We start from the raw sequence: 24,454 nt of genomic DNA on the forward strand, positions 1-24,454 counted from the left end.
CACGAGCTCCTGCTTGGCAGCCCCTCCGTGGCACCTGCCAACCCAGACCCTCTGCGGGCCAGGCACATGGTGGAGGGCTCCTAGGCCCCTGCTACGGGCTGCCAGGAGACCCCACACAGGCCATGCGATGGCCTCGACCTGGGCAGCTTCGCAACCACCTGCCCTGCAGGAGAGCCTGTCCCAGACCGCCAGCCTCCCCACCGCTATACCCACACCAGGACCCCTCCTCGGGGAGAAGAACCTGGGCTGTTGGGGATCGGTCGGCAAAAGACGCCAGGGGCCTACCCCCTGACCTGCAGAGCGTCTGCCGGTACCAAGCCTGTGCCACATGGATGGCAGAGGCAGGGAGGCCCCACTGGAGCAGCATGCGGGGGGGGGGGGGTCGGGGAGGTCCAACACCAGCCTCAGGGTCATGCCTTCCTCTGTCGCCCTCACACCATGTTTGCATCAAAACGTCCCCGAGTGCATCCGGCTCTGGCTAAACAGCGTGGGAAGCAGCATGACGGAGAAGGCGGGAGGCCCGGCCTGGTTTCGTCCTCCATGCTAGCCAGACAGGAGACCACCCAGCCGGGACAGCCCCGCCAGGCTGCTGTACCTGCCGACCTGGTAGGGTGACACTCACCACGTGCCTCCCAGCGTGGGCTCCAGTGTCCATGCGCCTGGTCCCCTCTGGGCAAGGGGAACACACAAGGCCATACCCAGGTCCGGGCTCAGCAGCAGAGGGCAGGCCAGGGCAGCTGTCAGGCTGCACGCAAGCTGACCTCTGGAGGCCATCCAGCCCTCAAGAATCACATCCAGGAAAGGAACTAGGCGGGGGAAGGGGAGGTGTGCGGGGGGTGGGGGTGATGGGGTGCCGGGCACTGATGGGGGCACTTGATGGGGTGAGCACTGGGTGTTATTCTATACGTTGGCAAATTGAACACCAATAAAAAGTCAATTACAAAGGAAAAAAAAAGGAACTGACACATGTTTCCTAACTGATGGGAATGCTAAATCCCAGTTAGATATTAGCAAAAATTAGAGATATAACATTTTTCCCATCGATGTTCCAAGAAAAAAAAAAAAAAAGAATCACACCCAGGGAGAGCACCAGGGGCTTGATCAGACTGCTGAGCAGGGAGCGGCGCGTGAAATGACGGTGTTACCCCCCCACACCCACCGAGGCTGGGACAGGTGCCAGCGGGAGGCCCACGGGAGCGCCGCCTGCCTGTGGGGCAGACCCGGGTGGCTGTGGGTCTGTCCTCAGGTGGGCAGTCCTGGGCTCACTCCTCTCCACACCGCAACTGCCGCCTCCCAGACATTCCTTTCTACGTAGAACATGGATACTGTTCTCCCTCCCACACGTTTTGGGGCAAACTGTTGAAAGATGGGGCCTCTCCTCCCTGGCAGATAATCTCTGGTCCTGGGCAGTTGTGCGCTAATGCCACCACGCATCCTCCATTGACTCGAGAAGCGTCGCCAGAGCCTGCCCAGAAGCACGGTCCCCGGGACTGGAGTGTGGCCGACGTGCTGTGCCCGGGAGGGTGCAGGCAGATGGGTGAGCCCAGCACCGCAGGGCGAGACTCGCTCTACGGGGTGCCGGCGGGGGGGGGGGGGGCGGTGTCCTCTGGCTGAAGCTTCGGGATCCTGTGCTCACTTCAGCTTTTCAGAACCTGCTGGAGACCCATGTCAGCTCTGCAACGAAAATCCTTTTTTCTTGAAAGCTCATCAGATTTCTGAAAACCACAGGTTAGAGCAGACACAGTTCAGAAGACACTGAGGAACCCCTACGGTGGCATCTGCTTTGTCCGTGAGCCAGGGACCTCGTGGCTGGAGTTCCGGAAACGCACACACGCAGAGAAGAGTCTCAGAAGCAAGTGACACACATAGACGCCGAAGTGCTTAAATACAGATTTATTGCAAACCGACACTGGAGAGGGGGCTTCGCGGGCGGGCACCCTGGTCTCCGCGGACCTCGGCTGACGGAGCTCAGTGGCCAATCTGCGGCGGCCGGTCTGGAGAGACAAAACACGCAGGCTGCACCGGCTCCAGGGCCCAGGCCAGCAGCAATGGGCAGAGGACACCCACGAGGACGGCCCGCCATCGGCCGCATGGCCCCGTGCCCCAGCCCGCCACTCTGACGCTGGTGAGCCGCTGCCACGGCAGGCGGGGTGGGCCGAAACGCAACACTGAAAACGACGTCAGATAGAGAAGACGACAGACCATGGAGTCCATGGCTCTCCAGTCTCCCGAGTAGCTGGGGTACGGTGCACGTCCCACGTCGTCACACCAGAGACCCCGACGAGACCATCGAGGCCAGTTCTCACGCACGTGCGTGCCATAAGAACCCTGGGACGTGGGACAGGTGTGCAAATTCTGGGGACCTTGAGGATGGGCCTCAGCAGCTCCAGCAACAGGCTGCGGCCCAACTATGGGGGCAGAGCTCTGCGCCCCCTTGGCGATGCTCCTCCCAGCCATCTGGTGTCTGCACCTCCTTCGATGGCACAAGAGCCACCCGATGCTTCCCAGGGGCTGCTTCGGACATACTCAGGAATCCCCACGCGTTTCTGGCCACCGAGAGCCACAAACCTGCCCCCACACGACGGACGAGTCAGCTCCCGCCTACTCAAGCCGTTTGAAGGGGGCCGTTTCTGGAGGAACCATCACCTAGAAAGGAGTCCTCCGCAGCCCCCAGGACAGCCCCGGAGGGAAGGTCCCAGGAAACCTGCCAGCTGACAGCCCCACAGAGCAGCGGGCACGCGGCCTGCGGGCCTGGGGTAGCTCAGGCCCCACGGGCAGAGCAGAGGCAGGAGCAAAGACCGCGGCTGTGTCTCCCGAGGACACCCGGTGGGCTCCCCGAAAGGACCAGGCCCCACAGACGATGTGGGAGGACAGTTCCTGCTGCGTCTGTGGCCTACTCGGGAAGGTGTCCCCACATCCGGCAGCGCCGACCAAGAGCCCCAGTCTGGTCTCCCCGACGGGGCTGAGCAGCCGGCGGACGCACACACACCAAGAGAGCGCAAGCATGAGTGTGCAAGAGAGATGAAGGCGAGGGCCCCCCACGCCCCCCTCGGCAGCAGCCGGCCCATTACCCGCTCCCCGGGCCCAGCACGAGGAAAGGAAGCAGAGCCCACGCAGCAGCAGCAGGAGGAGAGCGGGTGGCCGGCGTCTCGCTCGCCCCACGCTGCTCCCGACAGGGTGGAGACGCAGGGCCGGGCGCCGCGGGTTCACCCTTCTTTTTAAAACGATTTTTTTTTATTGGAGTTCGGTTTGCCGTCATGTAGCATAACACCCAGCGCTCATCCCACCAAGTGCCCCCCTCAGTTCCAATCACCCAGTCACCCCAACCCCCCACCCACTTCCCCTTCCACTACCCCTTGTTCTTTTCCCAGAGTTAGGTGTCTCTCACGTTTTGTCACCCTCACTGATATTTTCACTCATTGTCTCTCCTTTCCCTTTATTCCCTGTCACTAATTTTTATATTCCCCAAAAGAATGAGACCATATAATGTTTGGCCTTCTCACATTGACTTATTTCACTCAACATAATACCCTCTAGGTCCCTCCACGTCGAAGCAAATAGGGGGTATTTGTCATTTCTCTTGGCTGAGGAATACTCCATTACATAGGTAGAACACATCTTTATGCATTCGTCTGTCCATGGGCACCGAGGCTCCTTCCACAGTGTGGCTATTGTGGACATTGCCGCTATAATCATTGGGGTGCAGGGGTCCCGGCATTTCACTGCATCCGTATCTTTGGGGTAAATCCCCAGCAGTGGGATTGCTGGCTCTCCCCGCAGCTCTATTTTGAACTCTTTGAGGATGCTCCACACAGTTTTCCAGAGTGGCTGCCCCAGTTCACATTCCCACCAACAGTGCAGGAGGGTCCCCCTTTCTCCACATCGTCTCCAACATTTGTTGTTTCCTGTCTTCTTAACGTTCACCATTCTCACTGGTGTGAGGTGGTATCTCATTGTGGTTTTGCGTTGTGTTTCCCTGATGGCCAGTGATGCGGAGCATTGTCTCATGTGCTTGGTGGCCACGTCTGTGTCTTCCTCTGTGGCATTTCTGTTCATGTCTTTTGCCCATTTCATGATTGGATTGTTGGTTTCTTTGCTGTAGAGTTGAATGAGTTCTCTAGAGATCTTGGACACTGGCCCTTTATCTGACGGGTCATTTACAAATATGTTCTCCCATTCTGTGGGTTGTCTTTTAGTTTTGTTGAGCGTTTCTTTTGCTGTCCGGAAGCTCCTCATCTTGATGAAGTCCCAGTGATTCATTTTTGCTTTTGTTTCTCTGGCCTTCACGGATGTATCTTGCAAGAAGTTACTGTGGCCAAGTTCAAGAAGGGTGTTGCCTGTGTTCTCCTCTAGGATTTTGATGGCTTCTTGTCTCACATTTAGATCTTTCATCCATTTTGAGTTTCTCTTTGTGTGCGGTGGTGTGAGAGAATGGTCCAGTTTCATTCCTCTGCGTGTGGCTGTCCAACGTGCCCAGCAGCCTTTAGTGAAGAGACTGTCTTTGTTCCAGTGGATGGTGTTTCTTGCTTTCTCGAATATTAGTTGACCATAGAGTTGAGGGTCCACTTCTGGATTCTCTGTTCTGTTCCGTTGATCTGTGTGTCTGTTTTTGTGCCAGTACCACACTGTCTTGATGAGCACAGCTTTGTCGCACAGCTTGACATCCAGCATTGTGATGCTCCGGCTCTGGTTTTCTTTTTTCATATTCCCCTGCTACTTGGGGTCTTTTCTGATTCCACACTAATCTTCAGATGATTTGTTCCAACTCTCTGAAGAAAGTCCATGGTATTTCGATAGGGATTGCCTTCCATGTGTAAATTGCCCTGGGTCACGTGGACGTTTTCCCAATATATGAATTCTTCCAATCCAGGAGCACAGAATAGTTTTCCATCTCTCTGTGTCTTCCTCAGTTTCTTTCAGACGTGTTCTGTAGTTTTTCGGGTAGGGATCCTTTACCGCTCTGGTTAGGTGTATTCCTAGGTATCTCATGCTTTTGGGTGCAATTGTCAATGGGACCGACTGCTTCATTTCTCTTTCTTCAGTCTCATTGTTAGTGTATCGAAATGCCACTGATTTCTGGGCATTGATTTGGTATCCTGCCACGCCGCCGAATTTCCCGTATGAGTTCTAGCAATCTTGGGGTGGAGTCTTTTGGTTTTCTAGGTACAGTATCATGTCATCGGCGAAGAGGGAGAGTTTGATCTCTTCTTTGCCAATTTGAATGCCTTTTATTTCTTTTTGCTGCCTGATTGCTGAAGCTAGGACTTGTAGTAGTATGTTGAGTAGCCGTGGTGGGAGTGTACGTCCCTGTCGTGTTCCTGATCTTAGGGGAGAGGCTCCCAGTGTTTCCCCATCGGGAATGATATTTGCTATGGTCTTTTCGTAGATGGCTTTGAAGATGCTGAGGAATGTTCCGTCTATCACTACAGTCTCAAGAGTTTTGATCAGGAATGGATGCTGTATTTTGTCAAATGCTTTCTCTGCATCTATTGAGAGGATCATCTGGTTCTTGTTTTTTCTCTTGTTGATGTGATCCATCCCGTTGACTGCTTTACGAGTGTTGAACAAGCCTTGCATCCCGGGAATCCATCCCACTTGGTCATGGCGAGTAATCTTCTTTATGTACTGTTGGGTCCTGTTGGCTCATATCTTGTTGAGAATGTTTGCATCCGTGTTCATCGGGGATATGGGACTATAATTTTCTCCTTTTTGGTGGGGTCTTTGTCTGGTTTTGGAATTAAGGTGATGCTGGCCTCATAGAACGAGCTTGGAAGTATGAATGGACCTAAAGCACCACGATGTATAGTTTAAAAGCATCAGAGTCAATTTTGTACAAGGTTAACTTATCCTTTATTACAAATAAAATTCATGAAGCAATTATGAAAAACACAAAATACAGAAACAGCACAACGAAAGGGGAGGGGAAGGCTTCAACTGTGCTGCAGCCTTCACGAACTGCTGCTCGGGGGCCGAGGCTGGTGGCTCCACTGAGGCAGGTGGCAGCTCTGGCCCTTCGATGACCTCGAGAGCTAGCGCTGGGACCTGCTCCTCCTTCTGGGGTGGCCAAGAAGCAGGTGGCTCCTCCAGGTCGGGGAAGTGAATCTGAGGTATGACCACCAGATACCTTGGCTTGACCTCAGCAGCCGGCATCTCGGCTGAGGCCTAGCTCTCAGCACCAGCAGCCGGGACCGGCTCGATCACCTCAGGCCCAGGAGCTTCAGCAGGCCCCACAGTCGGCCTCGGGTGGGCTCTTGCTGCGGTGGTTCCTGGTGTTGCTCGGGGTCCGAAGCTGGTTGCTCCCCTGAGTGAGGCAGCTGCTCCGGCACATCGATGACCTCGATAACCGGTGGTGGGGCCCGTTCGGCCTCCAGCGCTCCCAAGGGTGCAGGTGGTTCTTCCGGGTCAGGACAGGGATGGAGAGGTCTGACCATCACGTGTCTTACCTTGTAAGCGGCAGCTGGCATCAGGGCTGGGGCCGAGCCCTCAGCTTCAGCAGCCGGGACCAGCTCCATCCCCTGAGACCCTGAAGGTGTAGCAGGCCCCACAGTTGGGGCTCAGGCGGGCTCTTGCGGTGGTTCAGGGTGTTGCTCGGTGTCCGAAGCCGGTTGCTCCCCTGAGTGAGGCGGCTGCTCCGGCCCATCGATGACCTCGATAACCGGTGGTGGGGCCCGTTCGGCCTCCAGCGCTCCCAAGGTTACAGGTGGTTCTTCCGGGTCAGGACAGGGATGGAGAGGTCTGACCATCACGTGTCTTACCTTGTAAGCGGCAGCTGGCATCAGGGCTTGGGCCGATCCCTCAGCTGCATCGGCCAGGACCAGCTCCATCCCCTGAGACCCTGAAGGTGGAGCAGGCCCCAGAGTCGGGGCTCGGGCGCGCTCTTGGGGTGGTTCATGGTGTTTCTCGGGGTCTGAAGACACAGTATCATCTCCAGGAAGACAAAGTATCATCACCAGGATGGACTTTCCACGTCCCTCTCAAATCAAGGACCCTCTTCCCACCGCTCAACGTGTGTGAGTGCAAGAGCCCTGGGAGGTCTCCCCAGACTGCAGCCCGTGGGGATGGGGTGTGAGCCTACCCAGTGCTCCTGGCCCAGCAGCACGGAGGCTTGATCTGTGTGGCCCACCCTGTCCCCAACTCGGCCACCCTAGTTCTCCTCACCTCCACCCTCAAACTCCGCTTGATGGAGGTTTATGAAACGCCAAAGGTAGCGCTCGACACGACAGTCGAGCACTGAGCCTGGCACGTACTGCCCTGTGAATTTCAGCAGCTTTGTCAGGGCAGGAAATTCTGGGGGATCGTGGAAGTCCTCCTCATAGTAGTCCAGCCAGATGGTCAAGAAGGAGGACATGGCGCTGAGGAGGGACAGGTGGGCAGAGGCGTCAGAAGACAGGGCTCCCTCACACAGAGGTGTCCCGGGGAAGCCCTGCAGGAACCGGGGCCCTCGGCCTCCCGCCCGGGGCTGTCGGAGGCCAGTGCTGTTCCTTGTCCACCTGCCACCTGGCGGTCCTGCCTGCCACAGGCCTGCTCACTGAGGAGGGGCTGGCATGAAGCCTCTGTGCGTGGGAGCCCATGACCAGCGGTGTGACCATCACTGTCTTTCCCAGGGAACCTCCCTCCCATGGGTCTGCCCTGCCTCCCTCACGAGGGGCCCCCAGGGGGTGTCCTTCCACTGACTCTAATCTCCCACGGGGCTGGGGCCGTCTGGTCCGTGAGCACTCACTGGGTCTCCGGAGCACCTGCCGTGCACCCGGGTCCAGGTGCCACCAGATTGGTGAGGGTGATGCTCCCCACACCCTCTGCTCTGCGTCCCAGGTGTGGGGCAGACAGGGTTGGTGGGGATGGGCATGGAGGAGGTCTCCCTTTGGGGTCCCAGTGCTCTCCCACAAAGCCCGCACCCCACCCACGGCTCTCCTTTGCTCTTTTCCTAAAGGGGCCTCAGACCTTTGCCCTGTCACAGGAATTGCAGACGTGTGGGGTGAGGGGTCCAGCAGCCCCTCCAACCCACAGTCCCCTCGCGACCCTCCTGGAGAGGGAAGGCTCCCCTGCATGAGCCAGGGCTCACTCACATTTCCCACTGGTCCAGGATTCCTTCCTTCTTGCAAGTATGTATGATGTATCGATATCTAGAGGAGGGCGGGGGGCATCACATGAATCGTCCTGTGGACCCAACCTCTCCTCATAGCTGCTGTCACCCTCTGAACCCCAACTAGTCCAGAACCCTGGGGGGCCATTAGCTCTGTGCATTGGGCCACGGGCAGCTCCTGGAGAAGGACCTGCACCTGCTGGCGCTTCCTGAATGATTGAGGAATGAAAGGGCTCTGGCCAGGCCCATGGCCAATATCCAAGTGGGCCTGGGTGCCCAGGGGTCCCCGGGGACCCCTACCCCGAATGCCCCAGGATACAGACCCCAGATGGACTCAAAACTCCCTTTCCATGGCAAAACAGGTCAGCTCAAGACCCTGGTGACGGTGGGGAGGCGGAACAGGCTTCGTCATGGGGAGAGAACGACGACTGCTGAGCACAATCACAGCCCCTCTAGCCGACCTGCCACAGGCCAGGCCCCAGGGGCTGCCCTGCAGGACCCGACTAGGCCCTGCGTGACTCTACTCCAGTCAGAGGAGCAGCCCCAAGGGCCGGGAAGTTCAGCCACTTTCCCCAAGACTCCCAACCAGTAGGTGGCCCATCCCCTGTGGAGGGTCAGGGTGCTCACTTTGCAAACAGCAGGTCCAGCACCTCTTCAGGGGTGCCATATTCCTCCAAAACATTTAGAAATTCAAATAGGAACAGATTGTCCAAGCGCAGCAAGGCAGGCACCAGTTCTTCTACCTGCTGCTCCAGCAGCTCCCTCCGGCTGGGGGTGGTTGGGCAGATCCGATTCTTTCTCAGGGCTGAGGCCCTTTCAGCCTGAGGTGGGACAGAGGAGACGTACGTGCAGCCTGCACTGTAGCCTCCAGACCACCTGGGAGTTGGAGCGCAGACCAAAGCCCGAGCTCTCAGTGGCTGCGGGGGACGGGGTGGGTGGTGGTGGCAGGAGTGCCCACAGCAGGAACACGGGGCTTGACGCCTGCGGCTCAGTCACTAGGCATCTGACTCTGGGTTGTGGCTCAGGTCATGGTTTCAGCATCCTGATCCCACCCCTGGCAGGCTCTGCGCTTGGGGCAGAGTGTGCTTGAGGAGCCTGTGTCTCCCTCTTCCGCTCCCTGCTTCTCTGCCTGTCTCTTAAACAAACTATCCAATAAAGAAATAATCTTAGAGGATAAATTTTCAAAAAAATTTGGATCAATACAAGGATCTCAAGTGGGAGGGGTCAGTCTCCCAGGGCCGCTTGTCAGCTGAGTTTTGACAGCACCTCCCTGCATTAACGGCTTCACCCCTTGAATTTGACCACACGTCCCTGTCTCGAGGTGCCCACATGGAGACCTTTCCTTGGGTGGAGGTCCCAGGGCGTGAGGGCTGCAGGATGTTCAGCGCCACCCTGTGATTTGGCAACAGAAGGGAATCGCATCGAAGTCCTGCATCAGTGAAGGGCTCAGTGGCTGTTGGGACCAACTGGTCTCTGACATGTTGTGCAGCACAGGAGGCCCCTGTGCCTGACCCCGGGGGGACGGGGGGCAGGGATGCGCTCCTTCAAAACCTAACTGCAGAGCGATAGACATAGTACAGTGAGCCCCGTGTCCCTTTGGGGAAAAGTCTCCCAACTCACAAGGACCATGCTCAAGCCTTGGAGAAGGTGGGGAAGGACGTCAGGCCAGTGGGGCCTCCTGGGAGCACCAGTTAGGAGAAAGCAGAGCACAGTGGAAACTACTGGAGACCACGTGCGATGAGACACGTGTCTCTTTTTCAAAAGTTTTTATGGGCAGCCCGGGTGGCTCAGTGGTTTAGCACTGCCTTCAGCCCAGGGCGTGATCCTGGGGACCCAGGATCCAGTCCCACATCAGACTCCCTGCGTGGAGCCTGCTTCTCCCTCTGCTTGTGTCTCTGCTTGTCTCTCTCGGTTTCTCGTGAATAAATAAATAAAATCTTTAAAAAGATTTAATTATAAAAAAGTTGTTATTTATTCATGAGACACAGAGAGAGAGAGAGAGAGAGAGAGAGGCAGACACACAGAGGTAGAAGCAGTCCCCATGCAGACAGCCCGAGGCAGAACTCGATCCCAGGTCTCCAGGATCAGGGCCTGGGCACAAGGCAGACGCTAAACCCTGGGCGAACAGGCATCCCCTGAAGGCTCTATTCTGATATTCCTACAAATCTGTGCACAGGGACTCTGCATGCATCTGGCCCAGGCAGGGGCAGGGTCATGGGGGTAAGTTTGGGGAGGAGGAGAATCCAGACTCCTGAAGGAACAGAAGTCTAGGGGGGAGCCCGGGGGAGCACAGGTTGGCTTCTGGGGCCCAGGGCCCTTCCTGCTGCATCGGGGCCCTGGGTGTCGGGTGGCCCCAGCCCCTGCACTCACCTTGAACCCTTGCAGGCCTCCGTTAGCTGTTTTGGGCTGCTTCCTGATCACCACCGGGGTGTGGGGGATGTCCTTTTCTTCCCGCCTCCGCCGCCACCCATTGTCCCATGTGGAGCTCTGTAAAGACAGTGTGTGGCAGCCAGGCAGGAGGCCTCAGCGCCCGGTCTGGCCGCTTTGGTCTGGCCGCTTCGGCCAGGCCGCACACCCAGCTGACTCCATTGCAGACCCACCAAGCACAGCCGGCTCACACCTCCCCCAAGGTAGAGCAAAGGGATGCGGCTGCAGGGCCTTGGGTTAACTCTGGGGCAGGTAAGAGGCGCCTCGGTAATCCTGTTTCCACCCTGCCCACCGTGACATCAGGGTGACCCTGAAGGGATCACCGGGGAACCTGCTGCCCTGCAATGTCCTCCAGCCTGGATGCGACCTGCCCACACATCCCTGTTTCCCTGAAGAGGAGGGGATGGGGCTACCCAGGATGGCTGGCACAGGTGGCCTGGCCTGGCCTGGCCTGCTTTGTATTACCCTACGGCGCCTCCTGAAAAACTCCCTGAGGCGTTGGGTTTGACGGTGGCACCAACGTCTCCAGCGTTCGAAGCAGCCGCATCCCTGGGGTTCCTGGCGTGGCTCGAAACTGGGAAAACCGGAAGGGAACATCTTTCAGTAGCAAAAGTCTCCTGAAAGTGAGCCTGAGGTGGGGCTGCACTAGAATGTGGGGGCCCCGGGCAGGGGTTCCAAGTTCTGTTGGCCTCTGTTGTGAAAGAAGTGACCTCACTGCCTGGGACCCCCTCCCTGAGTCCACTCCTGGAGGAAGCTTCAGGAGCAGCGCTCGGGGCTGCCAATGCGCCCCCCCCGTCCCCCAAGGCAATGGCCTGTGTGCACACAGTGACACAACCGCACCCCTCTCCACAGGCCCCAGGGAAGGACTGTGTGCAGCCAGGGCCCCAGCCTGGAAACACACCTGGGTTCAGACACAACTTTCCATTCTTCCCAGGTTTCCACCCCAGAGAAGCCGTTGTGCCCGTCGGGGATGGTCTGCCTCTTGCCTGTGGCATAGGGATTATCCTAGCAGGTGCTTCCTCCAGACGTCCCCAGGCCACTGTGGCATCATATCTATGACATTGGAGGCGGGTGTCCCAAGCAGGAAATACCTCCCACCACATGTTCTTCCTTGGTGTGTCCATGCGTCCAGGCCCACAAGGTCCCTGTGTGCACACACGTGGGCACCGGTACCCTCATTCTGGAGGCCCAGAAGATGACAGTGCCACCGGGGCAGGGATGGGCCATAGCTTCCCACGATCCTAGGCTCCTGAATCCAAGGCAAACCCTACAGTAGGTGTGGGAGTCTTGGCCTAGAAGGTGTGAGGCCGTCCTTATCCTGAAACCCTGCAGCCCTGGGCTGATCGCTGGGAGGACATCCTGACGCCCAGGACACGGGCGAGGCTTGGCAGTGGCCCCTGGTGCCATCCCTGGGCCCCAGGCCTGGGGACAGGGGACGTTGGGAGAGGGCTCCCTGTCCTTGTCCTTCCTGGGCGTCCTGGCCTGAATTCTCAGGTCAACGTGTAGCACCAGAGAAAAGCCGGAGGGGTCGGTCCTTCTGGGCAGACGGAGGGCAGCATGAGCAGAAGCCGGGGGATGTGCTCTCAGAGGGGGCTGCAGACGCCCGTGGGCCCAGGGCGCCCGCGTCACTCCCCGTGTGAACACAGCCACGCTTCTCACTGCTTGTGTTCATTCTGGAAAAGGTCATCGTTTTTCGTGAAGTTTGCGACTTCCGTTAACGTGTAGCGGGCTTGCTGTCCCCTCTGGGAGAACGCCTGAATGCGTTTTGGAGAGCGTCTCCCTCGTATCTCGTGGTCACACCCGTGGACCTGAGCCACTGGCGGGAAGGAGTCTTGTGAGGCCGTCTGCTATTTTAGGGATGCAGAGGGGAGCTTTACAGAAGTGTCCGAGGATGATCACAGGCGAGAGCAGCGGGTCAGCATGTGACAGGTGCTAGTGAGTCTGCCCCCGGGCGACGGCGAGGTGGGCGCTGACACTCTTCCTGTTGCAAAGTGCCAGAGTGGCAGTTCTGAGATGACCCTGGGTGGCGAGGTCAGGGTGCAGACCCTGGTGCGCCCCTTGCGGCTCGGGTCCCGGCGGGTGACTCTTCACAGACAGCGCCCACACATCCCGTGGAGGCCAGCCACGAGGACTCAGGTGTGCGCACATGCCCTTCGGGGGCCGGTGTCGGGGGTGTGTGGCACGATGCACAGGGGCCAGCAGGTGACGGTCTGAGGGGGTGGTCAGGAGGGAAGCTGGAAGAGAGAGCTGGCTCCAGGCTGGGGCTGTGTGGGTGTGCCAGCTGGACCGCGGGGCGGGCAGGGTGGGTCCCTGCGTGGGAACCGGCCTGAGTGCAGGTGTAGGGCCGGGTGGGTGCCCCAGGGTGACCCTAACCACAGCCCTGGGGGCCGCTCACCTTCCTGAGGCTGCCCTGGCCTCCGAGGGGGTCCCTTGCCTGTCGTGCTGCACGCTCTGTGGTCTCTGGCACCTGGTGGTGAAAGTGCAGGTGCCCAGGCCCCGGGCGGGTCACTAACCTGGGATTTGTCCTGTCCCCCCCCCCCCCCCCAGGAGAACCACTGTCACCGCATCAAGATCCTCGGCGACTGTTATTACTGCGTGTCCGGCGTCACCCAGCCCAAGACCGACCATGCCCACTGCTGCATGGAGATGGGCCTGGACATGATCGATACCATCACGTGAGCGCCCCGTGGCGACCGTCCCCGTGGCGTCCGCCCCCGCGTTGTCCCGTCCACTCTGCCGAGAGCCAGGCCGCATGGTGAGGCGCGTGTGCCTCTGGGACCCCCTCCTCTGCATTTGGCTGGGACGGCATTTTTTCATCCCTGGCCGTCCCGGGCATTGTCGGGATGGCATTAGTGGGGCGGGAGGAAATACGCTTTGTCGCGTAGCCAGGCCGGGCATCCAGGGAGTCAGCCGGGTTCCGCTGAAGGAACTGCATGTGCTCGGCCTTGCGCGCCTTGGCGTCCAGGTGCCCCGTGCCGAGGGGCCTTGGAGGGAACAGGTGCGCGTCGCCTGGACACCGCGGGCCGGCCGTGTCCACTTCTCAGCCAGCCTGTCTCGTCCCGTCAGGCAGCGGGATGAAGAGTTAGGGACCCTCGGTCGGGGTAGGGACGGCGTGGGGCCGGGAGGCCGCGCCGGTGGCTGGAGCACCCCCGTGCCCACGTCTCAGCAGCTCAGAGGGGTGGGTGCAGCCCCGCAGGACGGGCTTAATTCCCAGGGACCGCTGTCAGCATCCACACTCGGAGCTGAGAAGAGGCAGCAGCAGCGTCGTCTGGGGAACAAGAAAGGGGAGAGAGAGATGCAAACGAGAAGGCTCCGAAGTGTGGACGGGTTTGGAGGTGGGGCGACCAGGAGCCAGGCAGCGCCCTCGGGGACAGGGGTGGGGGCCCTGAGGGCAGTGGGTCCCTTTGCCAGTGGTGGCGGGTCTGCACCCGCGCCAGGGTTGGGCCGGGAGAGACCCCGGTGAGGCCAGCGTGCATCCAGACACTGGAGCCTCTGCCCTCGAGGGGGCGCTGCACTGGGGCAGGCAGGCAGGGCCGGGCAGGTAGCACAGGTGCGTCTCCCGGAGGGTTCGGAGGCTCCCCCTCGCGACGGCGTCCTCTCGTGTCCCCGGCCACGTCCCAGCCATCAGAGCGCTGGGCACCACGTGCCACGAATACGCCTGCGGTTCACATCGCGTCCTTTGTCAGCATGTGACGTCCGCCCCGTCGCGCGTCACCCCTCGTGTCACAGCCCGTGCTGTCTTGTGTGTCGTCGCGTGGGGCTCACGCCCAGCAGCTCTCACGTCGCGGCCACATCAGTGTGGAGCACAGCCTGGGTCACGTCGTGTGTCGTTCTGGGACCTCCTGGGCCAAAGTGAGGTTGTGCAGGGGGAGGTGTGGGGAGGCAGGTGTCCACTCCCCCGTCAGCCGGTCACGGGTGCGTCCCCGGCAGGTCCTGGCCAGGGTGCCACCGACGGCTCGTGCCGTTGATGTCCCTGAGGGGGGTGACGCCGGCCGCCCCTGCTGGGGGCCTCCTGGGGGGACCTGGTGCCCCCGTCGCCCCCAGGTCTCCTTGGGTGGAGAGGCGCCCAGAGGCGTGCTTGGGTCGCCTGGCTGCTCACGCGGGCTCTGGGCCTGCCCTGGTGCGCCCCACCTTCGCCGCACTTGGGCGGCCTCGGAGGGATTTCTGTGACCGTCTCCTGGCTGCCCCAACCCGGAGTTCTGCACCTCCCCTCGGGCGTGGCTGCTGCTGTGCCGTGTGGAGAGGTGGATCGGCCACCTGTCTGCCCCCTGCTCCGTTCCCTCGGGGCGGTGGGGGCCCCTTGGCAGTGTCTCCTGTCCGCTGAGGCTGAGCTCCAGGCTCCCCGACCCTGTCGGCCCTGAGAACCGACCTTGGCCTCGGAGGCCGCCCACCCCGGGGCCAGTGGGCATCTTCCCTGGCCTCCAGGGGCTGCCGTCTGCGTCGGCTCCAGATCCCCAGAAGCTTCCATGGTCTCCTGGGAATCCAGGGCCCGGTCTCTGTCTCCAGAGACTGGGAGCGTGTCCTGGGCGCCGTCCCGGCTTGGACGGGGGCGAGGGCCACCAGAGCCACAGCTCGGAGCTGGCCTCCTGCCCACGATGAGCCCCACTTCCCTTTTCTGGGGGCCCCAGCGCAGGGCGCTGCCTGTGTGCGTCCGCCGCACGGTGGGCCTCACGCAGTGACGGGCTCTTGGGGGGCCACTCCTGGCCTGCCGGTGGCCTCCCTCACCTGCCGCACCGCCCCCTTCTGACACAGAAACGTACGGAAGCCTGTGTATTTGTGTTTAGCCTGGAACTCTGGAAACGTGAAACTTGCCCGAGAAGAAGCGAGGAGCAGTGGTCAGGGCGGGTGTCTGGCCTCTGGCCGGGCTGTGTGCTGCTGTGTGTTGGGCCCAGGGCCCTGGGAGGACGGCGGCTTCCTTCTGAGCAGGGCCTGTCAGTCTTCTCCCTCGGAGCCCCAAGGGCGCAGCACCCCAAGGCCCCGCCGCAGCCTGGATGGCTAGAGTGAGCTGTGGGCGACCGGCAGGAAGGTGGTGCTTGCAGACGCCCCTCGCCAGGCCGCGGAGTCGATAGGTATAGAGGATACACCCGTTCAGACTCCCAAGTAACCCGTGCTGACACGCGGACTTCTGGACGTGCACCGGGCGGGGACCCCAGACCCGACGCGAAACACTGTGGTTCTGGGGGCTGGGCCCTCATTGGGCTCAAGGGGTGGTGATGGGCGCCCGGCCACGGAAGGCTGGGCCAGGGGGACGCGGTCCTCACGGCTGGGGGAGTGGGTTCCTGCAAGGGCAACCGGCACCCAAAGGCCTTGGCGAATGGCCCTGGGGGATGGGGGTGAGGGCCTGGGAGGGCTCCCTGGAGGCTACGTCTCAGCTGGGCCAAGTTGTACTAGGAAGAAGGTGGGCGCACATGAATCAACCGCAGTTTTGAAGCAGGAGGGAGGTTGGTCTCTGAGCTCACGGGCCACCTGCTGTGCTGGGCGGGTGGTGGTCTGCCCCAGGTTGGGCGCTGGTGAGATTGGCTCCAGGGTGGCGGCCTGGTGGCCCTGCATGTCTGTGGTTTCCCTTGTGGCAGACTTGCTAACCACGGGGCCACCGTGTCCTGGGCCATGGCTCGGCCTCCTGGTGTGGTTGGGCTTGCCGCTCATGCGGAAGGCCCGTTGGACACACCTGCTGTGGGGGCCACCTGTGGACAGACCAGGGCACAGAGGGGCTGAGCACCTGGCTCAGCGCATCCTCTGGCACCTGACTGTGGCCGTGCATCCCACAGGGCGGGGACCCCATGCTCCCGCCTGTCCGGGCTCCCCTGATGCGTGTACACGAGGGCCCAGCTCATGTCCGTGACCTGTTTCTTGCAGGTCGGTGGCCGAGGCCACTGAGGTGGACCTGAACGTGCGTGTGGGGCTGCACACCAGCAGGGTCCTCTGCGGGGTCCTCGGCCTGCGCAAATGGCAGTACGACGTGTGGTCCAACGACGTGACCCTGGCCAACGTCATGGAGGTCGCCGGCCTGCCCAGGTGAGTGGAGGGGAGGCGATGCGCTCTGGGCCAAAGGACTGGTGCAGGTGCTTCTCGGAGCCACCTGGGAGGGGCCTGCGGGGGGCCCCCAGGACCCCCAGCCTCTGCAGGAGCCGCAGTGGGTGGAGAGGAGGTCCGAGGCTCAGACCACCTGGTGCTGTCGCTTCTCTCTGCTCGTCCCCTGCACTCACCTAAGGAAGGGGGGCCCCGTGGCCTCACTGTCCGGAGGGCACACCAGCTTTCTCCCGGCACTGCGTGTCCAAGTGCCTTGGCTGCCCCTGACACGGGGAGCCTGAGTCCTGGACGCGCCTGCAGGGAGGGCTGCCTGCCCCCGCCTGCAGGCCCTGGGCATGGTGGGGCTGCTGTGTTGCAGGAAGGTCCACATCACGAGGACGACGCTGGCGTGTTTGAACGGTGACTACGAGGTGGAGGAGGGTCACGGGCACGAGAGGAACAGCTTCCTGAAAGCTCACAACATTGAAACGTTCTTCATCGTGCTGTCTCACCGGCGGAAGGTAGGCTCTGAGAGGGGGACGGGGCCCCCACTCGCCTGGTCCTGGTCCTGGGCCAGGCCTTCTGGGTGGACGAACTCCTGGACCCCCAGGCGGAGCCTGGGGTCCTCTTGGGGGCGGGGCCACCCTGCAACTGCCCCCCCCCCCCCCCCACTGACCTTCCTGGGCCTCTACTCCTCTCCAGCATGTCACGTCAGTGGTGGGGCTGCTGAGGGCTGAGGGTGCCGTGCACGTGGGAGGGCCTGTGACCCGCATAGAGGGCCATCAAGGGCTGTGTGCCCAAGGAAACGGATTTGAGTGTGATTAAGGGGGCCTAGTTCTTCCAGGGCTCAGGCGAGGGTTTCAGCGCACAGAGGAAGGTCTCAGGGCACAGACGGGGAGCGCAGGGCACAGGTGGGGTTCGCAAGGCACAGGCAGGAGGCATGGGGCACAGGCAAGGGGTGGGGGACACAGGCGAGGGGCAGGGGGCACAGAAGGGGGGGCCATGGGACATATGTGAGGGATGCGGGTTACAGGTGAGGGGCAGGGGGCACGGGTGGTGGATGCAGGGCACGGGCGGGGTTCGCGGGGCACAGGCGGGGGGCACAGGCGAGGGGCTGGGGGCACAGGCAGGAGGTGCGGGACACAGTTTGGGGTCGGGGGACACAGGCGGGTGATGTGGGTCACAGGAGGGGGGCGAGGGGCACAGAAGTGGGGGCACAGAAGGGGAGGCCACGGGGCACAAGTGGGGTCCTTGGGCACAGGACGGGGTCTCAGCGCACAGGCAGGGGTCGCGGGGCACAATGAGGGGCGGGGTCGCAGGCGAGGGATGGGGGTACAGGAGAGTAGTGGGGGGCACAGGTGAGGGGCCGGGGGCACAGAAGGTGGGGCCATGGGGCACAGGCAGGGTCTGGGGGCACAGGTGGGGGTTGTGGGGCACCAGCGGCCCTGGTGCTCCTTCAGGACATAAGCAGGTCGGCTGCGAGACAGAGCTTGAAGCTTCTCCGTCCTGCGTGTCCGTGGTTTGGGGCTGTGCAGGCCCTGTGACCTGGGGCCCACGGCCGAGGGGCTCCCTGAGCTCACTCCTGAAGCAGGGGCAGCCCTCGCGGGCCTGGAGGAGGGCCGGGCGAGGAGTCGCCCAGGACCCCAGCACAGCAGCAGTCACCCAGGCAGGTGGGGCCTGCGGGGCAGGACCCCGGGGGTCTCTGGCGCTGGTCCTCGGCCGGCTGCCACCCCGCCAGCCAGCGACGTCCAGGCCTCCGGGTCCCTCCCTGGCCGGGCCCCAAGCCCCCCACTGCTGCAGGCCCCGCTCCGGGGCCTCGCTCTGGGTCCAGAGGCCCCGGGAGGAGCCGAGAGCCGTGTGCCGTGGAGCCGGCCCGCCGGTCCCGCTCGCCTGTTTGGCGTCTGTGTCCCCGTGAGGTCGTGCCCGGCCCGGGGGGCAGCTCGGGGCTGCTCACGGGCCGTCCCCAGACCACCTCTCTGCACAGATACTCCCAGGGCTCATCCTGTCCGACATCAAGGCAGCCAAGAGGATGAAATTCAAGACCGTGTGCTACCTGCTGGTTCAGCTCACACAGTGCCGGAAGATGTTCAAGGCGGAGATCCCGTTCTCCAACAACATGACGTGTGAGGATGACGACAAGGTAGGAGGGCCGCCCGCGCCGTCCTTTGTGCTTCCTGACCGTGTGGATGCTGTCCGGGGCTGGGTGGCTTTCGTTTCCCTGTGAAAATCTTCCTATTCTCTTGCATTTTTTTTTTTCCATTTGGCATTCCCCGTGCTTCTTGGTAAATTCGTGCTCAGACCCTCGCTGCCGTCTGCAGGTTCACGGTCCTCAGATGCTCTGTCGTGAGGTCTGGAGCCCCGGCCACGGCCTGTGAGCCCCGGCCGCCGTCCCACAGACCCGCCCTCGGCCCCCTCCTGTCCGTGGCCTCCTGCCACGCACCTGCTTGCCTCTCCTCCGTGGCTAGATCATGGAGTCTGTCCGCGGAAAGCGGCCTCCCGTGGGGTCCCCACCTCATGACCTGGCTCCCGGGAGTTTCTGGTTTTCCCCTTGGGTTGGTCAGAGGCATCCTTGGGTTTTCTCCTCTTCTGCTGGGTTGGGGGATGGTGCCGCCCCTTGCGGGTCCCAGCATCTGCTTCTACCACATGGGCCTCCTGTCTGGGGGTGTGGGCGGAGACCCCAGCCCCTCCAGGGGCGACCCCGGTCCTCCGTGGGGGCAGGAGAAGCCTGGCGCGCCGCCCCCTCCCCTGCTGTGTCCTTGCGTCCTGGGCCCCCTAGCCCAGCGTGGCTCTGTCCATGACTGATTTCCGTTTCCCGACACCATGCCATCTGTCCCCTGCCATCCTGGGTTTTGTGCAGTTACGAGGAATTCCATCCCTGCAGTTTTGGGGGCTTTTCATTCAGGAAGAAACCAGATTCTGCTGGCGGGCACTCCCAGGGGTTTATGGCCTCTAAGGGTTTTTGTGGATTTGGCTCTGAGCTCACGTTTGTGAGAATTTTGCTGGGATGTGAATTCCATCAACACTGAGTTCCCGTCCCGTCCCCCCGCCCCGCCCCGCCGGTACCCAGGGGCTTCATGTGTGTGGCCGGTGGGTTTGGACATCCCAGGCGGGCAGGCATATGCAAGAGTGTTCCTGAGAGCGGGCCCTGTCGGTGCAAAGCCACGTCTGAGAGCGTGGTCCTCACCGTCCTCCCCACGGGGGGCAGGGTCTCCCCATGTCGGTGTTTACTGGTGGGGTTTTGGGGGGAAGCTTCCTGCCCATCTCGCTCAGGCCCTGCGTGGCTGCAGTTAAGATGACGGGCTCTGCGAGCACTGGGTGCATCTGCCACCTGCCCGGCCTGGGTTCCCAGGTCCTGAGGGTCCCTGGCGGCTTCCCTTTCTTACCACGTTCTTGTGCATCTGTAAGTGTGCCTGCGTGAGTGTCCATGCGTGTGCATGGCCGTGTGTGCACGAGAACGCATGCCTGTGCAAGTGCGCGCTGGCCCTTCCCTCCCTACCTGTCGTCTGATGTCGCTGCTGGATTCCTGCCCCTCCTGGGAGCACAGGGCCGTGTCCCTGAATCCTGGCCCAGCCCCTGACCCCTGAACCTCTGCAGTGAGGGATGCCTCCCAGGTGGGGCCGTGTGCACCTGCCGACTCTGGTCCTTTGTCTGTTTGCCAGGGACAGCGTGTCCTGGCCTCCCACCTTGGGGGTTGCCCCCGGGGTGGAGACGGGGAGTGACAAGGCCGGTGGTTCCGAAGGGCGGGGGTACAGGCACCGAGGCCGGGCCAGGATGCCAGTTGGGCAGCTGGGGAGGTGGCTGTCGGGTGACCCTTCCGGGCAGGCCCTTCTGCCCATGGGCACTGTCCCCCTGCCACCCAGGGCCCGTGTCCCCGTTGAGATGGGGTCTCTCACTGGCCCTGTGTCCCGGTCGTCCATGTCCATGCCTGAGTCCTGGCAGGCGCCCTCATGTGGGGCCGAGCCTTGGCGCTCTCGGTTTCTGGACCAATGGTTATAGCTATGACTTTGGCACCTCTTTTCCCCCGTGTATTATTATTATTATTATTATCATTATTATTATTACTACTACTACTACTACTAATATTATTAGGTTTATTTGTTTATTCATGAGAAACACAATGAGAGAGAGAGACAGAGACACAGGCAGAGGGAGAAGCAGGCTCCCTGCAGGAGCCCGATGCAGGACTCATTCCCGGGACCCTGGGGTCTCACCCTCAGCTGAAGGCAGACGCTCAACCGCTGAGCTTCCCAAATGCACGTCACACGTGTGTGCGCTCAGGGCCGCTGTGAGTCAGCCTGGGCATCGTGCTGTTGTACAAACCCACGGTCGTGGGGGCTTGACCAGGAGAGAGGTTAGCTTTCTTACGCTTAAAGTGAACCCAGAGAGCAGGCAGGTGGGGGCCCACGTGGCAGCTTCATGATCATCTTGAGCCAGACCCGTGACCCTGTTCCGGCCTGCCTGCCTGCCTGCCGTCATCGCCACGTGGCCCCGCAGGGATGCTGGGGCTCTGGTCATTGCGTCCTCGTTTCAGCTGGCGGGAAGGACGCAGAACAGGCAAGTCCATGTCGGCCCCCAAGCGGGCTCTTCTGCCCGCACAGCCCCGTTCCCCCCACGTCCCTGCAAGACCCAGGTGAGCAGAGCGGGTCCGGGTCACCTCTCCTGCCCGGGGTCAGTCGGCCCAGCCCAGCCTCCCGACTTCCCGCAAGGGCCTCTTGCTCCTGGCGGCTCTGCCTCACCTGGGTCTCTGCGTGGATTCCGATGCTTCCCGCTGGCAGCACGCCGTGCCCCCCCTCGTTGTGGGTCGCAGACCGGGAAGCTGGAGCAGAGAGGTTAGGGGCGCCCTCGGGGCTGCACGGCTGGCCCGCACCCAGGGCTCTGCACCCAGGCCTCGAGCCTGCCCTCCGGCAGGTCAAGAAACAGGCTCAGGCGGCCAGAGTCTGCACCAAAATGGGCACGTTTCCTTGTGACCTTGGCTCTGACTTGTTTTCCGAGGAAACACGATTGTTGTGGAAAGTCCAGGGAAGAACGACAAAGAGGGAAAGCGTGGCCTCACTGCGGGGCAGGGGAGCGGGGAGCGGGGTGGGGGCGCGGCGGAGATCCTGCCCTCGGAGGAGCTGGGCCCGGGAGGAGCCCGGACGTGCTGCTGGTCGCATGGGAGCAACCTGCCCAGCAGGGGTCGTGGGTGACGGCTCTGTCCCAACCCGTCCCACGTTCTCGCCAAGTTCCGGAGGGGGGCGGTGATGCACCACCCTGGCCACACGCATGTGCAGTGGCGCCACGCAGTGTGCACACTGGGGCCCCCGGCGGGCTCCCCGAGGTCGCAGCTCCCCAGGACAGGTGCACCCGAGCTAGTGACGGGCACCGCTGGGTGGTGCGTGTGGCTGTGCCCCGGGTCGTCCTGGCGGCCACACTCGGGGCCCGGAACGTTCCCTCACGCCACGATCCCCCTTCTGCTGTGCCACATGCCCCCCTCCCCAGCCCCCGGCGCCCCCCACGGACGGCTCTCCGTGCTGACCTCTGCACTGAGGACATGGTGGACGCAGACCCCGGGATGCGCCCCGTGACCTGGCTCCTCCTCACGGGACGGAGCCCCGGGTCCCCCGTCCCCCGTGGCCGGCTGGCATTCCGTGGGGCGGGCGGGCCACCGTTTGCGGGACCCGTTGAAGGACGTTTAGCTTGTTCCCGACCGTGACTGTTAAAAATAAAACCGCAACATTCGTTCGCGTTCTCTTTCGTGGGGACGTAAATGCTTATTATCTGGGACAGATGCCCAGCTGTGCCGCGGATGGGTCTTGTTTTTGGTTTTTGTTTTTTTTTAAGAAACCGCCAAACTGTTTCCGGAAAGACCGTCCGGTACCACGTTCCCGGCAGCCACGTGTGCGAGACGCAGCTTCTCTGCGTCCAGCCAGCTTTGTGCGGTCTCTGTTTTTAGAAAATGTTGGCTGTTCTAACACATGTGTAGTGACTTGCGTTTATTGGCATCTGCCGGGTGGCTCGTCATGCCAGCCACCTTTTCAAGTGCTTGTTTTCTGTCCATATATTTTCTCTTCTTTGTTGGCAAAATGTCTGTCTGCTTTGTAATTGGAGTGGGTTTTTTTGTTTTTTTGTTTTTTTGTTTTTGGTACTGTTGACTTTTCGGAGTTCTCGATGAATCCTGGATCTGATTCTACTGTCACACGTGTGGCTTGTCTTTCCGTCCTGTTCACAGTGTCTTTCCCAGGACAGAGGTTTCAAATTTCAAAGATGTCCGATTTACTGATATTTTTTCCTTTCTGGACTGTGTTTCTGGTGTTCTAAGAATTTTCTATGTAGCCCAAACCATAAAGATTATCATGTTTCTTGTAAAAGTTTATACTTCTATGCTTTCTGGTTAAACTTATGGTGCATTTTGAGTTAATCTCTTATGTATACATATATTTTATCACATTTTTAAATTTAAGTTAGATTTGCCAACATATAGCATAACACCCAGTGCTCATCCCGTCAAGTGCCCCCCTCAGTGCCCGTCACCCAGTCACCCCCACCCCCCGCCCACCTCCCTTTCTTCCACCCCTTGTTCGTTTCCCAGAGTTAGGGGTCGCTTGTGGTTTGTCTCCCTCTCTGATTTTTCCCACTCATTTTCTCTCCTTTCCCCTTTATTCCCTTTTAATATTTCTTATATTCCCCATATAAGTGAAACCATATTTCTCCGAGTACTTACTTCACTCAGCATTAATACCCTCCGGTTCCATCCACGCTGAAGCAAATGGTGGGTATCTGTCTTTTCTAATGGCTGTGGAATATTCCATTGTATACAGAGACCACATCTTCTTTATCCATCAACTTTCGATGGACACTGAGGCTCCTTCCACAATTCGGCTCTTGTGGACATTGCTGCTAGAAACCTCGGGGTGCAGGTGTCCCGGCGTTTCCCTGCATCTGTATCTTTGGGGTAAATCCCCAGCAGGGCAATTGCTGGGTCGTAGGGCAGGTCTATTTTTAACTCTTTGTGGAACCTCCACACAGTTTCCCAGAGTGGCTGCACCAGTTCACATTCCCACCAACAGTGCAGGAGGATCCCCCTTTCTCCACATCCTCTCCAACATTTGTGGTTTCCTGTCTGGCCAGTGTTCCCCATTCTCACTGGTGTAAGGTGGGATCTCGTGGTTTTGATCTGTATTTCCCTGATGGAAATACAGTGATGCAGAGCATTTTCTCATGTGCTTGTCGGCCACGTCTATGTCTTCCTCTGTGAGATTTCTGTTCATGTCTTTTGCCCATTTCAGGATTGGATTGTTTGTTTCTTGGGTGTTGAGTTTGATAAGTTCTTTTTATAACATGTGAGGTTTAGGTTGAGATTTCCTTTTTTGCACAGGGACGACCAGTTGGTCCAGCACCCTTTGTTGACAAGACTATCCTCTTCCATTGAATTACTTTTGCATTTAGTCAAAAATCATTGACCATACTGGTGTGAGGCTGTTTCTGGACTCTCTATTCTGTAGATCTCTGTGTCTCTCCTGTCACCAGCGCTGTACTGCTCCGACCACGGTAGCTACACAATCAGTCTTAACCTTGGGTTGAGTGATTTTGAGAAAAATGAGCTATTCTCATCCCCTTCCCTTTCCATTTATATTTAAGATAAGTCTGTATCGATGAAAAAATTCCTGTTAGGATTTTGATAAGAATTACATTAAACCCATGCACCGCGGGGCACCTGGATGGCTCATTGGTTGAGCATCTGTCTTCGGCTTAGGGCCTGACCCGGGGTTCTGGGATCGAGTCCCACACTGGGCTCCCTGCATGGAGCCTGCTTTTCCTTCTGCCTGGGTCTCTGCCTCTTTCTCTGTCTCTCATGAATAAGCAAATAAAATCTTTTTTTTTTAAGAACCTGTGCACATCAATATGAGGAGAATCGACAGCTTTACTGTGTCATGTCTTATCGATGAGCACGTGTGT

The 24,454-nt window shown here is 60.1% G+C and overlaps 2 protein-coding genes across 2 annotated transcripts in view; one reads left to right on the plus strand and one right to left on the minus strand.

Moving 5' to 3' along the window:
* LOC119878242 (adenylate cyclase type 1-like) overlaps nucleotides 1-24,454 on the plus strand; it is a 342,212-nt gene that overhangs the window by 261,774 nt on the left and 55,984 nt on the right. Inside the window, 4 exon segments of the mRNA XM_038588921.1 lie at nucleotides 13,058-13,185; nucleotides 16,367-16,525; nucleotides 16,899-17,040; nucleotides 18,504-18,659. Coding sequence (XP_038444849.1) covers nucleotides 13,058-13,185; nucleotides 16,367-16,525; nucleotides 16,899-17,040; nucleotides 18,504-18,659 — 585 coding nt within the window.
* On the minus strand, nucleotides 5,832-11,173 carry LOC119878233 (ral guanine nucleotide dissociation stimulator-like). Its single transcript, XM_038588916.1, has 6 exons — nucleotides 10,976-11,173; nucleotides 10,454-10,570; nucleotides 8,711-8,904; nucleotides 8,067-8,123; nucleotides 7,159-7,352; nucleotides 5,832-6,925 (listed from the first exon to the last, which is right to left on the minus strand). The coding sequence occupies exons 1-6, from the start codon at nucleotides 11,105-11,107 to the stop codon at nucleotides 6,555-6,557; spliced, it is 1,065 nt and encodes a 354-aa protein (XP_038444844.1). The 5' UTR covers nucleotides 11,108-11,173; the 3' UTR covers nucleotides 5,832-6,554.

This window comes from Canis lupus, unplaced genomic scaffold (assembly GCF_011100685.1).
Source record: "Canis lupus familiaris isolate Mischka breed German Shepherd unplaced genomic scaffold, alternate assembly UU_Cfam_GSD_1.0 chrUn_S1282H1459, whole genome shotgun sequence".
Lineage (NCBI taxonomy): Eukaryota > Metazoa > Chordata > Mammalia > Carnivora > Canidae > Canis > Canis lupus.

Bases quoted from the DNA above. Each gene is read 5' to 3' on its own strand.
- LOC119878233 (XM_038588916.1), bottom strand. From the start codon at position 11,107: ATGTTCCCTTCCGGTTTTCCCAGTTTCGAGCCACGCCAGGAACCCCAG. The intron at 10,571-10,975 runs GTAATACAAAGC...CTGTCTTTACAG, and splicing joins TTTTCAGGAGGCGCCGTAGG to AGCTCCACATGGGACAATGG. The intron at 8,905-10,453 runs GTGAGTGCAGGG...GTCCCACCTCAG, and splicing joins GAGGCCTGCAAGGGTTCAAG to GCTGAAAGGGCCTCAGCCCT.